This window comes from Sorghum bicolor, chromosome 7 (assembly GCF_000003195.3).
Source record: "Sorghum bicolor cultivar BTx623 chromosome 7, Sorghum_bicolor_NCBIv3, whole genome shotgun sequence".
In the NCBI taxonomy this organism is placed as follows: domain Eukaryota; kingdom Viridiplantae; phylum Streptophyta; class Magnoliopsida; order Poales; family Poaceae; genus Sorghum; species Sorghum bicolor.
This window is the reverse complement of record NC_012876.2, coordinates 53,984,702-54,000,947: the sequence shown is the minus strand read 5'-3', so window position 1 is coordinate 54,000,947 and position 16,246 is coordinate 53,984,702. Positions and strand designations below refer to the sequence as shown.

The window sequence follows — 16,246 nt, the reverse complement described above, 5'->3', positions numbered from 1 at the left end:
TCTTAGCTTTTCCAACACTACTCTCAAGTGTTGCCCATGTTCTTCAGCACTCTTAGAGTAGATAAGTATGTCATCAATGAAGACTACAACAAACTTATCGAACTCTTCCATGAATACCTTATTCATGAGGTTCATGAAATAGGCAGGGGCATTGGTTAATCCAAAAGACATCACTGTAAACTCATATTGTCCATATCTGGTTACAAAGGCTGTCTTGGAGACATCACTATTCTTGATCTTGAGTTGGTGATAACCTGATCTCACATCAATCTTAGAGAAATACTTGGCTCCTTTAAGCTAATCAAAAAGGTCATCTATCCTTGGTAGGGGATACTTATTCTTGATGGTGACTTCATTTAGGGACATATAATCCACACACATCCTCATACTTCCATCTTTCTTCTTCACAAACAAAACTGGGGCTCCCCATGGTGAAGAACTAGGTCTAATATAACCTTTCTGCTACAATTCTCTTAGCTGCTCTTTCAGTTCAGCTAACTCTACCGGAGCCATTCTGTAAGGTCTCTTGGCTATGGAGGCAGTCCCGGGGATAAGATCAATGATGAACTCTATATCCCTGTCTGGTGGCATTCCAGGTAGTTCCTCAGGGAATACATTAGGGTATTCTTGCACTATTGGTACTTCCTCTATGGTCCTTGCATCCAAGTTGAAGACCATTGGATTAACTTTAGACCCTCGGGTTTGGCATTTCACTTTAATCCCTTCATGGTTAACTAATGATACTTCCTTGGTTGCACAACTAATAATTCCATTGTGTCTGGTTAACCAATCCATTCCAAGGATAACATCTATTCCTTTGGACTTGAGCACTACTAAGTCTGCTAAGAAAACTACCCCACTTAGAATGATCCTTACATTCGAACAACCTAGATGACATTTGATGTCAGACCCAGATGTTCGGGTTATTAGGGGTAACTTTAGTAGTACTGTGGGTATTTGATGCTTCTCAACAAAACTTGATGATATGAATGAATGTGATGCTCTAGAATCAAATAATACTGTTGCAAGTACTGAATTGACTAAGAACTCACCAAGTACCACTCCTGAAGCAGTCTGAGCATCCTGAGCATGAATATGGTTGACACGGGCTCTACCATAGGATTGTTGAGGTTGCTTTATCATCTGGCTATTATTGTTGGTGTTGCTATTGTTGCGAGGGAAACCACGGTTGACTCCAGACACTGCAGGTCTTGGTCCATTAACAGTGTGGGACTGAGTGGATACTGCTTGTGGGTTATTCTTGTAGGGACAGTTGGCAATGCAGTGTCCAGTCTCATGGCAATTAAAGCAAGTTCTGACATTGTTTGTGACTTGACCAGTGCTGTTCTGTTGAGTCTTGCCATAATCTTGATTCTGGTAGGTTGTCTTGGGCTGATATGATGACTACATTTGGTTATTGGAGACACTAGCAGGAGAGCGAAACTACATTGGGGCTTGAGTCCGCTGGCTTGGTTGGCTAAAGGTTTTCAGCCTTTGGGATCTAGCACCATCTTGAACCTTGCGCTCTAGAAACTTGCGCTTGTTCTCTTTCCTTTCTTCAGTCTTGGCCACATCAGTCAGAATGATCCTGTTCATCAAGGTGTTGAAGTCTGGATAGATCTATGGGGTCATGAGGGTTCTAAGATCACAGGTCAATCCTTCTATTAACTTTGTCTGCTTCTTGGCATCAGTGTTGACCAATTCTGGGGCATAGCGAGACAATTCAGTGAATTGGAAGATGTACTCACTTAGAGTTTTATTTCCTTGCTTCAAGTTGTGAAATTCATCAGCTTTCAGCTTCATGACCCCATCTGGAATGTGGTACCGGCGGAACTCATCCACAAATTCTTCCCATGTGATCGTGTTGGCATTGTCCACAGCTCCACTATAGGCTTCCCACCAAGAAAGGGCAATTCCTGTCAGCTGATGAGATGCTAGCAGAACTCTATCCCTTCCATCGCAGTGGATTGTGTCCAACTTCCTTTCAATCACCTTAAGCCAATCATCTGTTTCCATGGGGTTATCAGATCCAGTAAAGGTGGGTGGCTTAAGCCTCATGAACTCAGTCATCTTGTCTTGGACTCCGGCTCCACGGTTGTTCCTAGGGCAGTTCATGCCTTGAGCCAAGGTCTCCAGAAGGCGGGTCTGAGTTGCCATGACTTGTGCTAAGTCAATTACTGGTGGAGGGGGCAAGTCATCTCCTTCATTATGGTTCCTAGTCTGACTCACTTCATCTTCATGAATACCATCAACATTTGCATTGGCTTGACTTCCATTTGGATTTTAGCTTTGTCTACTAGCTGCACGACCACTTGGTTGAGAGCGGGTAGCTGGTTTGGGAGGCATCTGTTGGTTAAGATGAGAAAGCATTAGATAAGGGTTAGATCTATTGAGTGATGTTGTTTTTTTTGTTAAGGCGTTATATTTTAAAAAGGTGCAAGTTTTAAGACTTGCTATCCTGTAAGGGAACAACATAGAGCACTCAATTATTTAGCACAACCAACAAGCACAAATATATATTTTGAATAAGAGGGCGGTTTACAACATAGTAATGGAGGAAATAAGCGTACTACAATACGGTTCATCTACTTTGGGGGTTGAACAAAAGTGAAGTAAACTTCACTTCCCCAAGACAAAAAGGAGGAACTAGGTGATACTAATCTTCAACTTCTTCGGACAGAACAGCTTCATTCCCTTGGTGTTGAGGAGGATCATGCTTCCGGCATTTGCGGTTCTTCTTTTGGACTAAGAGGTGGGTCACCATCTTGTTTTGGTGGTGGCTGGGTGAGGAGGGGAAATCCTTCTTCCTTACTGGGCTCCAACTCTAAAGCTTCATGAGAGGCTTCTGTGGGTGGGGGAGCTGATGGCCCTTCTATGTCCATCTTTCTTTTGGTTTTTAGGGACATGATTGGGATACCTTTTAGGACTATGGGCTCTTGGTCTTCCTCTGCTAACATCTTTCTTTTGATCCTGGTGATAAGGTAGGCATCCTTCAACTCCTGAGCATGGCGGTCTTCAGTTGCCTTCAAGACTTCAGCAATGGTAGTTTTACGACTCTCGGCTGCAGCTGCTTGGGCCTGAGCTTCTGCAAGCTGCACATGGAGCTTTCTAACTATGATCTCGACTTCCTCCGCACGATGGATGCACTTCCTTAACTCCGAGGTCTGCTCATCATATTGCTTATCTAAAGCAAGTAGGTATGTGGTCATGAATACCACAGTTGGGTCATCTTCAAATGAGTAACATCCTTGCAACAGCTCTATACGGGTCCTCCAAACTGGTCGGTCTTTTTCGTCGGGTGGAAAGAACCTCATGGGTGTACGGGTGATGGGCTTCTCGTAGATCTAGCATAGGTACCTCAAGGCTTTGCGGGCGACGGCTTGATATGTATCTGCAAACCAAAATCCGGTCGCAGTCATACTCCAAGCTTCAGCTATGTTAGGGAAGTCCTCACTTTTCCCAATATAGACAGTAACTTCACACCGCTCGGTCTCATGCTCTTCATATTCTCTACCTTCATATTCTAGGCGATCCTTGATTCCAAGTTTCTGCATGGTAGCATACAAGAGCTTGGGAAAGCCTTCTACACTTAGACAGTAACTGCTGGTCCAAACTCCTTCTGCCATCTGAGAGACATAGATGAGAGTAAATATTTTTTTTCAAATAGAGGGAAGAGGGTAAGAACTTTCGTAAAATATGTTTCTTTAGTAAAATACTAGTCCAGAAAAACCTAAGATCGCGTCCTACAGCCAACTACGGCTCCGATACCACCTGAAGCGCTCCTGATAAACCAGGAACTCAAATGTGATACAATACTAGTCCCAGAAGGATAGTAACACATTTATTACATCAGATAAGTTTCAGCGCAGTAGTCTCGATAAGCGTGGACAATGAAGGCACGCTATAATAATAAGACACCAAAATACAACATAGGTCCAAAGGACCCAGAAACAAACGATATCACAATCGAACATCTGACGAGTCCCAATGCCACAGGCTTAGTTGGGTGTAGACACGACCTTACTCGAACGCCACTTCGGAATCGAAGTCCGGATCTTCCTCTGTTTAATAAAGCAAGGGTGAGTACAAAGTACTCAGCAAATCCAACCTTACCCTACGAAAAGGGATAACAATATATATGCATATGGATAAATCAAGGATGAGGCTTAGTTTTATTTGCATAAAGCTATCTTTTTACACATGCAAGGTTTCATTTCACAAATACTGTTGTAAAAGAACTCTTTTTCCACATATGATAGTATTTCTAAAAATAGGGGTTTGATCACAATTTTAAGTGTTGTTGAACTCTTGTTCCCACAACACAATGGCAGTCAACCATTTATTTCCAAAATCACACTCACTCTCATGTTTTCACTCATCCCAACCCATCTAGTTGTTGAAACCAAACCATAACCCGTCCGAGACCGCGGACACGGCTATCCAGATAGATTTACACTCTGCAGAGGTTGTACACTTTTTCCACAATTAGGATACCATAACTTACACCGTCGTGCAAGCACAGATCCATCAAAGTCATTACCGTCCATAGCTAAGTAATGGCGCTCACCACGGGAACACTAAGGCCACCTCTCATGATACCACAATAATTCACAAAGCTCTTTTCATATATTTCCACAATTTCACATATATCACTTAGTGTCCCGTTGCACACCTGCCTCCAGGTGATTGCCATACTAACTAGAGGGATTTAGACTAAGCCTTTCCCATGCAAGACGAGTGGTTGTACGATAAATGAGTTAGGCAAGATGAATCATCAACTCAGTCCTTACTCAGTCCTTAATCGAGACAAGGCGGATATCTTCACGCTTAACCCCGCAAGGTATAAGCCACAACACCAGGGCATCCTCAAAAGAGATCCCATCCGCCCCATCTCCATAGTAAACACATCTATAACTTGTTCATTAACCCTTTCACAATACCCACAATTTATTTTCACCACTCACACCTTTTACCTTTAAAATCATTATATTTGAGAAAATATAGCGATGAGTATCCAGGATGAGTAACAAGTCCTAAGCATACTAAATAATAATATTTCTATCATAGCATATTATTTGTTCCTAGGTTCGAACAAAACAATTATCGGGTAATATCAATTCAAGGATGGCTATTCAACAGGTTTTAACTAAGCAGCAAAAATACTTCGTACATATATCGTACATGCAATATTTAAAACGGCTTCTACGGGTTGTGTTTAAAAATAGGATCAATATGCATCAAAGGGGATCGGTTGGACTTGCCTCCGTCGACGTCCTCGGCAAACTCCTGCTGACAGTCCGGGTCCTCGGCGTCAAACTCGCGGTACTCGTCTCAAACGTTCTCGTTTTCAGGCTCGTTCACTCCGTCAGCTAAAATACGCGACGACCGACACAGACAACAAGCACAGATAAATAATCACATAAATTCAAATAAGCTCTAAAAATCATAAAATTAATATGGGAGGTAGATCATGATTTTAGATAAATTTAAAAAAAAGAATTATTGAAATCAAAGTTAGCATGTGGTATTTGTAAAATGACCGAAATTTAATCATGCGAAAAAGGCTAACGATGATTAAGGAATGGATGCTTCACGTGGGCATTTGCTTGGATGGTAGTGCGTGCATGCATGTACTATTTGGTGAAGTTAATGCTTATGGCCCACGTATGCATGAGAAGAGAGAAATTAGCAGGGATCATTAGAGCTCTTCTGTATGGCCTGGTTCAGTTCGTGGAGTTCTTGGCAGTGAATCGGTACAGACAAATACAACGAGAAATACAGAAAAAAAATACTAAAAAAAGACAGAGAAGAGCAAGGAGATGCTCATGAGCTGCTCACCTCGTCTTGCGACGACAGTCGAGCTCGGCTTGTGCGTATGGCCGTATACGGTATACGCGAAGTGAGAGCGAGTGAGCGAGTGAGTGAACGTGTTTCTCCGAGTGGTGAGAGTGAGCACCCGGAAGTGCCTTTTTATAGGCCAGAGTGCTCAGCTCGTGCCAATTAAAATGCTACTATAGTGCATGGCTACACAGTACGACAGGACGGTGGATGGTGCCTAATTTACATGCAAATGGCAATGTCTCATTTGCATGCACGGTGCATGCAAATGGACGGTGCCTAATCACCATGTCCTTGCATGCAGGTGCATGCAAATGGACGGTGCATGCTAGTCGTGCATGCATGCATGCATGCATGAGATATATATTCGTGTAGGTGCACTGCTATGTTTTCTTGCATGTAAGCTTGTTGGTACTCGCTGTTATTTGTGCGCGAAAAATATGGATGGTGCCCAGTTGTACGTTGCGACTTGCTATCTTTTTGTACAGCAAAAGAGAAGCGGGAAAAAGGCAAGAGGTGGGGCCCACATGTCGCGGTGCGCGTGCGAGCGAGTGCACTCGGCGAGGGGGCCGGGCGTGAGTGCGCTGCGACGCTGGTGGTGGTGGGGTCGGCGCACGCGCCGTTGCCGGGTATCGGGCAGAGCGAGCGAGCAAGAGGGATGAGTAGCGGACATGTGATGCTCATGCCATGTGGTGCAGGTTATATTTAAAGATGGATAACTGGGATGGATGAAAATAAATCGGGTGGAGATACTATAGAGCTCAAATGATTTATAGTTTTTTAAAATATATTTTGAAAATAATTTTTAATACGAGTGATTTTTGAATGTGAATTTTTGGGATGTTACAGTCTTTAAGGTTGTATTTGTAGTCAAATAAAATCGGGTAAACATTTCTATACCTCTATAGAGGCAAAATTTCAACCTCCTTTTTTGGTGTGGAATTTTTTTCGTCTGGTCTCCGTCACCCCGCCCATGACATTAGGACTGCTCCTCCGCGTGGCGTTGTGGAGTCCTCTTCCTTTTCGTCGTCTCGAGCAGCAGCAGGCTCAATGCGATCCCCTAGGCCACACGGATGCGCACCCGTGCAGCAACCCTCGACCAGCTGCTCTCTGGTGGCAGGCCTCCCTGCAGCGCCTATCGGGCACGTGGCCTCACTGCCCTTGCAGCCATACGTGTGGCCTCTCCCGTACGTGGTATGTACAGTATTTTACACCTATGTTGTAGAATATAACTTATATATATATATATATAACTATTACTCTATAGCTGTGAGTTACGATAATTACTATATTAATTTACAAGATTAGAGTAACTCCTTACTAGGTGGTTTACTATAATATTACGGTAAATATCCCCATATGTTATAGTAACCCAACTATCGTACATATATATATATACATATTATCGTAAATTAGTATATAAAATTATCGTAAATGGAGATGGCTACATAATAACATATTTTGTAGCTAGCTACATAGTATACTATATATATATACACACACACCAAATAATAAAGAGATAAAGTTTTAGTTCATCACGAAATTTTGTTTATCAGTCCATTCGTATAGGACTATGATTATATATAAAAAGAAAGCAGATGTTACATAAAAGTAGTATCAGAGTATCAGATCCAATATATTAACATATACTATATGATGCCAAGTTTTCATGCTCCGTATCAGCTTTGTATGCAATTCTATTGAGGGCTCCAAGCCTATCTCCAATCTGAAATCAAATAGATTTCTGATCTGTCTCCCTAATAAATTTAAAGAACGACGGAGCCGGGCAACTAGCCTCGCGGTTGGTTGGTGTGTGAGAAGCACCTTGAGTACATCGTTAGAGAGGGCAAAGGACGCAAGGCACGTTCAAGAAGAGCACGCCCACGCCCTTCGTGAACACGGCCACCGCACGGTTCGAGGTGCCTACATTGAGGAGTTCAACGTCATCCATGCTCGGACAGGGCCTATACCTCCTCGAACATGTATTGCGTCGATGAATTCATCATCACCGGTAGGGAGGACTACACTATCGACGAGGTCGGCCACTTCGAGCTCGCCACTGGTGTTATAATACTACCCGAGGTGAGCTCATGTTGCACTACCTGGACTCAGCCTGTTCGTTTGAGCTTATGTGCCAAATATGTTAGCCATTCAACAATATTTTTCTTCTGTTTTAATAATTTGTACAATATTATTGCCAATATATATTTAATATATATTATAGATGCTATGGTCCTTACAAAATAAATTATAACTTTTCTTTAGGAAGTGTGAAACATAAATAGATATGTTACATTCTTAATGATTTTTTTCTCCCGTAGCAACGCACGGGCATGTTTGCTAGTGATAAATAAAGTTTTCAAAACACAAAAAATGTGTCCAAGCTTCTAAAGTTTCCCAAAAAAGATTCTAAAAAATAGACTAGGATAAGAGAAACCTAACAAGTTATCTAGATCATGAGATATCTCTAAACGTTTCTAAAATTAGATTTATATCTAGGAAATATATCTAGAAAAATGTGGAAAATTTCCAAAATATTTCAATCGATGACTAAACATGTTCAGAAAACTTTCCATTAATTTATGTTGCATTTGTGCTGGATGAATCTAACATCTTTTTTGCCTTACATAGTTCTTAAAATGTTTTTGAGCATCAATTAGAATGTTTTGGATTTTTTTCAAAATTTTCTGTATATTTTATCATTTTTAGAGATAAATATAATCATTTGAAGATAGATATTTTATGAGCTCTAAAATTTTATTTTGACCTTTTTGTTTCCGTCAGTCTCTAGGTTTTTTCTCAGAATTTTTAGAAACCGAGAGTTGCTTTATGGTTCAGAAAAACATTATTAAATCTTTATAGAAATTTTTATATATAATTAAAAATATTAAACTGTATTAAAAACCACATGATTGTTAAAAGGATAAGATGTCTGGATTTAAAATTCAAGGAGGAAATACTGTAATTTGATGATATAAAAGCGATATATAATCTCTACTACTAAATTGTGAAAATTTCAGTCTGTCTCCATAATTCTATCTGCCCTGTGTATCCGATTGCATCTTGCATCTTGCATCATTGCTCTTGCTTCCAGAGTCCTGACCAACCCAATAGAGAAAACAAAACAAATGGTATTAGGACTCAAACGCAGCATATGTCTTCCGCCTCCGTCCGCACCCACACGGCCACATCGCATCTCCCGCCCACACCAAAACACACATCGGGCAAGGATTGAATTGGTTTTCATTAGCAAGCCGTTTGCTCTACCAACGTGCTCAGCCTTGCTCCTCAATTGGACTCGTGTTAGCTTGATGATATCATCATGACATCATGCCTATACAATATACGGCTGTTTTTATTAAAAAAATTCCAAATATACCATCTTAATACATATATACATAAGATCTAAGGACATCCTTAGCTATCCATCATCAAATCTTGTGGTCGAAATTTAATCACTAAAGCATAATAATATAGTGGAAAATAATATGCATGTATTCTGGTTACTACTACTACTATTTAGAGAAGATTCTTTCTTATACTCACTTCGCCCAAAATGGCATCAACTTTTCGAAATTTTCTTAAGTAAAACTATTTTAAATTTGACTATATTTTATATAAAAAGTATAAATATCATGCTACGTAGCTATGAATAGAAAAGAAACATGTACTCTGGTGAGTTACGAAGGAAGGTGAGGTGATCATTTAGGCTGATTCAAGTCTATTGACTTAGAGATAGTGTTTTTTTTTTCTTTGTTACAACGCACGGACATCTTTACTAGTAATTATATAAAGAAAATTTTCCAATTCGTTGGAAAAACCGGCGCGCCAAACATTCAGAGAACCATCGGGCCCTAAACCACTTGAACGAATAAAGGGAGCCTGTAATAGTTCACGAGCGGGCCGAGGCCCAACAGGCAACAGCGCATCCAGAGCCCTCTCCAGCCGGCTCGGAGCAATCTTGATCACCCAACCGGGTCTCCTCTCCTCTCCTCGTGCTCCAACTCCAACTCCAACTCCAACTCGAACCCAAACCAACCACCATCTCCTCGGCGGCTCCTCCCCGCCTCTCCCTACCACCATGGCGGCCGTCGCGCCTCCGCCCGACAACCTGGACCCGCCGCCGGCCACTCCCCCAGCCGCCGCCGCGCTCACCCCGCCTCCCGCCGCCACCTCCACCCCGCCAAACCCCGCGACGCCCGGCCCCGCGACGCCTAGCCCAAACCCTAACCTGCCCCCTGCCCCCGTCCCCGCCCCCGCTTCCACGCCTCCGGCGGCAGTCGCGCCGCCGATGCCCCCAGCTCCGGTCTCCTTCGCCGCCACCTTCCGTCCGCTCGGTGCCCCTGCGCCACCGCCGCCGCACCAGGTCCCGCAGTACGGCGCCGTGCCGCCGAACCCGGGCTACCCGATGCAGCCGCCGGGCGTCCCCGTCGTTATGCGGCCGCCGGCCATGTACGGTCCGCCCCAGCCGGGAGCATACATGCCGCAGCAGGGCGCTGCGGTCCCCCATCCCGGTGGGTCCCTGATCTCCAACTCCCGTTAACCTCTGCGACACCGCGACTTGGTACTAGTTAGTTAGTTAGTTAGTTCGTTAGTCATCGATGACGAATCTATGCCTCGCCCACTGTTTTGTATCCGGTGTTATTTCTCAAGTCTGAACCTTCAAAGGTGTACCGTGAGCTGCGATGTTGAGGATCTCTTTGTGGGTTTCGGGAGAATTGAGAGGATTTGTGCAATGGACCTGGGCAAGGGTGTTGGTTAGCGTTTAGAGGTGTGGTGCTAGTGCTTTCGAGTTAGAGAAACTGGGATCCGCTCGCTTGATAACGATGACCGGATATTTCTCTGCTACAGCGGTGGTCGTGCCAGCCATTACTCCCCACAGCGAGAGGTGCCGGCTCATGTTTGATTCTGCAGCTCTAACTGAAGCTCTAGATCATTTGCTCCCTCGCTGAGTGTGGTATGCCGAATGTTTGAATTTGATCTGGTTTTGTTTACATTGCCTAATTGATTTACATGCTTTAGCTCGTCTCACTGCTTAATTAGGCTCAGTTTCTTTATGTACTTAGATGCTTCAGCTCTGGGTTGTTCCAAAAACTTGCTAAGGTATCATGATTTTCTGCCGTTTAATTTTCATATGCTGGCTATATCTTTTTGTTCTGGTTTCATATACATCTCTTTCTTGATAAGAAGTGTAGCGTAGTGACATATTTTCCTGAGCTCTTATTACCTGAGTAGTGCATTGCAACGGTGTGAGCTATACCAAGTTTCACAAATAACAAATACAAGTATGTTATCCTGTCCATGAGGTTGAGAGGTAAGGCCAGCTTTACTTAGCTCCCTTTTCATTTGAGCAAGATATTGCTTCTGTCAGTGTTCTCTCTGGTATTCTGAACTGGCATGATATTGCTTATCTATTCAGTCAGCTCTTATTTGTTTATGGCTTTCAGTATCTTCTGTGTACACATGACTACATTCTCTGATTGTTATGTTTTACTTCGTGGGTATACTTACTAATGTGGTTGCATAGGTGTCGTTTGTCTGTCTCTGCAGGAATGCCTCGTTATCCTGCACCGTATCCTATGGTTCGTCCAGGTTTTGTTCCACGTCCAATGCCACCGCCCGGTGTTGTCCCAATCCAACGGCCACCAATAATTTCTGGGATCCGGGCTATTTCTCCTTTGGTAACTGCCCGGCCACCTGCTCCAGCTGTTACGCTGCCTGATAAACCGCCAACCGCAGTTTATGTTGGCAAGATTGCCCCAACAGTAGACAATGATTTCCTTCTTTCACTTCTTCGGGTATGTCTTCTTTTCTCCTATATGTTTTTTAGATGTACGTATGGAAAGGTTGATTTTTTCCTTTATCAGTACCATTTCTATTTGTAATTTAGTAGGTAACTCTTTACTGTAGAAAATTCTGTCTAATGTTGGACAATGTTCAGCTTTGTGGACCTGTCAAGAGTTGGAAGCGTGCCCAAGATCCAAGTAATGGAAAACCTAAAGGTTTTGGGTTTTGTGAATTTGAATCTGCTGAAGGCATCCTTCGTGCGACACGGCTTCTCAACAAATTGAGCATTGATGGTCAGGAACTGGTGGTATGCATCATTGCCTCTGTCTTAGCACTTAGGTTTTTTATGGAAGAGCTGGCCGTGACATGGTAAATGACAATTGTTTGCAAGTAGTCATTTAGCTTGCATATTCAATATCTGTTGCCCAAAATTAGTAATAGTTTCTCATCATGTCATGATCATTTTGTGGTTTCTTTTGGATTGGTTCAGGGGGCAGCTTTGAGATACCAAAGTTTGGGGTGAAAATGGATCAGAATGGATAGTGCCTTCACCACATTTGTTTCTAGATTCAAAAACGAATACAAATACTGTTTCACATATCATCGGATACTGACACCAATCAAATAATATATAAATGCTCATTGCTTTAGTACTATACTTAAGCCTAGATGTTTTCCGCAACATAGTACTATACAAATGCTCATTGAGTTAACCTTTCTTCATCCTGTCAATGCAATTTTAATTTTCAGTAGGTTCTTAATGATAATTCTATATAATGCATCTGTTCCATTTTCTGATACCAGATTAATATAAATGATGCTACCAAGGAGTACCTGAAGAAACATGTTGAGGAAAAGAAGAGAGCACAAGAGAAGGCAAAAGAAACAGAAGATGTAAGCGGTGATGGAACTACAGCTGTTGCTGAAAATGAATCATCAAAACCTGTTCCTGATGAATCAGATAAGGAGACAGGAGATGCTGGAGATAAGGACAATGAAGAGAGCACTAAGAAATTTGGGATTGTTACTGATGAAGACTCTCAAGCTGATAAAGACATCGCAGAAAAAATAAGCAATATGATTGAGGAGTGGTTAAAGACTAGACCGCCACCCCCACCTCCACCTCCACCAGTTCAACCATCTGCTGATAGCTCTGGCGTAGATAAGGCAAAAAATGGTACTGGGTTCTCCTAATTATGGTTACTTCATTTTGTCCAATAATAGCATTTTTCTTTAATATATATTTTATTGCAATTGTAGATTCTGATGATAAGAATGACGCTGACACTGATAAAAGGGCAGTTAATGAAACTGAAAGATCTGAAACTGCCTCTCCTGATAGGAGGAAGGACAGAGAGCATGATAAACGGGACAGAGATCTTGAAAGGCATGATCGTGAACGGGAACGTGAAAGAGTACGGAGGGATAGAGAGAAGGATCATAAGCATAGAGAAGCTGATAGGCTATACAGGGATCGCCTTAAGGAGTGGGAATCTAGGGAGAGAGAGAAAGAATATCAGAGATATAGTGAAAAGGAGAAAGAAAGAGACCGGGAACATAACCGCAGAAGGGAGATCCTGAAGCAAGAAGATGATAGTGATGAAGAGGATAATAGGAAAAGGAAGCGAAGGAGTAGTAGCTCACTTGAAGATAGGAAAAGGAGGAGGCAACGTGAAAAGGAGGAAGATTTAGCAGATAAAATAAGGGAGGAAGAGGAAATTGCAGAAGCAAGGAGGAGGGCTGTAGAGTTGCAACGGCAAGCAGATGAAGCAGCTGCAGCGGCGGTTGCAGCTGCTGAAGAGTCTGCTACACTTATGGAGGTTGATGGTGACGATGAAAAGGAAACAGATGCACAAAACAAGCCAGCTGTTGTGGAGGCTGATAACATCCTGAGCTTTGCTAATGTTGTTGGTGCTGGTAAGTGTGAGTGTCTTTTCTGAGTGTTATCACATTTCCATGTTCCAGTTTCATTTCATCCTTTTCTTTTTCTCATTGGCCAGGTGGACTTGGTAAGGAAAATAATGGTGAGGAAACAAGCATGGCACCTGGTCAAATCGCAGATACCAAGCAAAACAATAACGCCCCAGCAAAGAAACTGGGTTTTGGTTTGATAGGCTTGGGCAAAAGGACATCTGTTCCATCAGTTTTTGCTGAAGAGGATGACGAAAATAATGTTGATAAAAGCATAAGACCTCTAGTACCTATTGATTACTCCAATGAAGAGTTACAAGCTGTACAAGCTAATTCTTCTTCTGGGGCAAATGTCGCAGCAGCTGCCGAGTTTGCCAAGCGCATCTCAGTTTCTAACTCAAAGGAAGAGAAGGCTGACGCCGAGAAGGATAGGAATAGGAGATCCAGTGAAGGTCGTCCTAGTGATGAGCGAAGAGAAAAGCTTCATGATCGCGAGAAGGATAAGCCCAAGTCAGAGAACAAGAAGATTCTGGATGCAAAGCAATTAATTGATATGATCCCAAGGACGAAGGAAGAGCTTTTTGCCTATGATATAAACTGGACGATATATGACAAGGTGAAATCAAATTCATTAACTTGCATTATTGTTAACTTGGAAGCTGAATAGTGTAGTTTTCTTTCATCTGTTCTCAAGCTTTTTTTTTCACTACTTAGCACATGCATTTTTTTGTGTATATTTTTAATATGACTTAGTGTTGGGGTAATTAATCAAATAACAGCCGGTGCTGTTTCGATGAGTTTCTGGTTTGCATAGATTTGTCAACCACCCTAAAACATGTGGTCACGATCCAGTTGTCTTCATTCTGCCCATGATTCATGACCAATTGATTAAGTATTAGCTGTTAAGTTACCATGGAAGTTGAAACACATATTTTTGTTTCTTGCCCCTTGTATGTTATTATCCAATTTATCTTGTCGCACATGTATCACTTCTGATTCTATTTGACATTATGATTATGATTTTTTTTCTTGGTGCAGCATGAGTTGCACGAGAGAATGAGGCCCTGGATTTCAAAAAAGATTATTGAGTTTCTTGGCGAGGAGGAATCAACTTTAGTGGACTATATTGTTTCCTGCACCAAAGACCACGTTCACGCAGAAAAGATGCTAGACCTCCTACAGTCGATTTTGGATGTTGAGGCCGAGATGTTTGTCCTCAAGATGTGGAGAATGCTGATATTTGAGATCAAGAAAGTCGAATCTGGACTATCAGGAAGAGCAAAGTCATGAAGCTTGTATGACCTCTGATTTACATCAGTCATCAAACTGTGATCACGCTTGTAAGGTCATACTGCACTACAAACATCAAAAACCATTTTTAGTGACGCTGAGTTGATGGTTTTGATTTGACTCTTCCCTTGTAGAAATGTATACGAGAATCAATGAGATACTGTGCGTAATTTTTTTGATAGATTGCATAAATGTGTTGGCGCATTTTACTCTTGTTCCCTGGTGAATGACGAAGAATGTCAATGCTGGCAGTAGCCACCACAAGTAATCCCTGATCATACATCATTTGTATGCAAACTCTCTTAGAAGATGTTCGTATTTCAGTTTTGCTTCTCTACTGTCTCAGTATCGCGGAGCTCTTCGTAGTTTCTGCTGTGCAATAAATAAATCTGCAGTTTCTTGCTCCTCAACTAGCTCATTTTGTTGCGTTTTCTTTTGAGCTTGTCTCTAAGCATGTGTTTTGGTTTGGACAGAAATAATGATGGGATATTCCATTCCTCCTCGTTTGGCTGATAAGCCATGACAGAAAGTACTAACACTGCCGAATGGCTAGTAGATTCGGCTGATAAGGTCAAGCGAACAGGTTGTAGAATCGCTCTAGATTCTAAACATATGATGACAGTCCACACTAGAATTCATTGTATCAAAGAATCCAGAAGTGGAACTATATGAAACACACCTTGAGTTTAGGTGGAACTAATTAGTTTTGACCAGAAAGGCACGCGCGGCTTTGCTTTGCACCCCATGGTGGACCATGGCCGTTGTTTATTGTTGATGGAGGTGATTTCTATTAGTACTAGTAGCGTGCCCGTGCTAACGCTACGGGAAATTTCAGACGTGCAAATTAGAACCACTGAAAGATCTCGCAACCCAGTACTCGCTAATTACATTTTAATATTTTTCCTCATGAATGATTACACTGTAATTCCACTAATTACCATACAACCACATATAAACTGAAAATATATATACTAACCTCATTATTTTGACTAAATTGATTTGTAATAAACACTATAATACCCCTCTAGCCATCATCATCTCGTGAAGCCTCCGTTTTGCTTGTCCTGACCTGAACTGCAACGTGCAGTCGGTTCCACCTCAACAACTCAATGCTCATTTGAAACAGGTGGCTAATATAATTATCAAAAGAACTCAATACCTAATATATTGAGAAATAGAGTAGATGTACATGCATAATCCACATAAATCAAAGAAAGTTTGTTCCGTGCTTGATTGATTCAGTTAGTTGAATGCTGAATACAAGCACGTGACAACCAAATGTTGGATCAAGAAAACAAAGAAAAATTATACAAGATGTATCATTATATATCTAACAAAAGAGCTTACAATTTTATAAATCCATCTCTGCATAATGGCCATCTTTTTTTTGACTGAGGAAAGATCCAACATTTATAGAAAG

The 16,246-nt window shown here is 41.9% G+C and overlaps 1 protein-coding gene across 4 annotated transcripts; it reads left to right on the top strand.

Annotated features, from left to right (window-relative positions):
- LOC8075609 (RNA-binding protein 25) lies at positions 9,840-15,214 on the top strand. 4 transcript variants are annotated; one of them, XM_021464723.1, is made up of 8 exons: positions 10,219-10,352; positions 10,690-10,795; positions 10,905-11,636; positions 11,780-11,932; positions 12,430-12,802; positions 12,886-13,542; positions 13,626-14,152; positions 14,575-15,214. In XM_021464723.1, exons 3-8 carry the CDS (start codon positions 11,352-11,354, stop codon positions 14,824-14,826), a joined length of 2,247 nt encoding a protein of 748 aa, XP_021320398.1. In that variant the 5' UTR covers positions 10,219-10,352; positions 10,690-10,795; positions 10,905-11,351; the 3' UTR covers positions 14,827-15,214. The 4 variants fall into 4 exon arrangements, with proteins under 4 accessions (XP_002445489.2, XP_021320398.1, XP_021320399.1 ...); XM_021464724.1 differs by lacking the exon at positions 10,219-10,352 and having other exon boundaries at positions 10,359-10,795; positions 10,905-10,941; positions 11,389-11,636; XM_002445444.2 differs by lacking the exon at positions 10,690-10,795 and having other exon boundaries at positions 9,840-10,352; positions 11,389-11,636.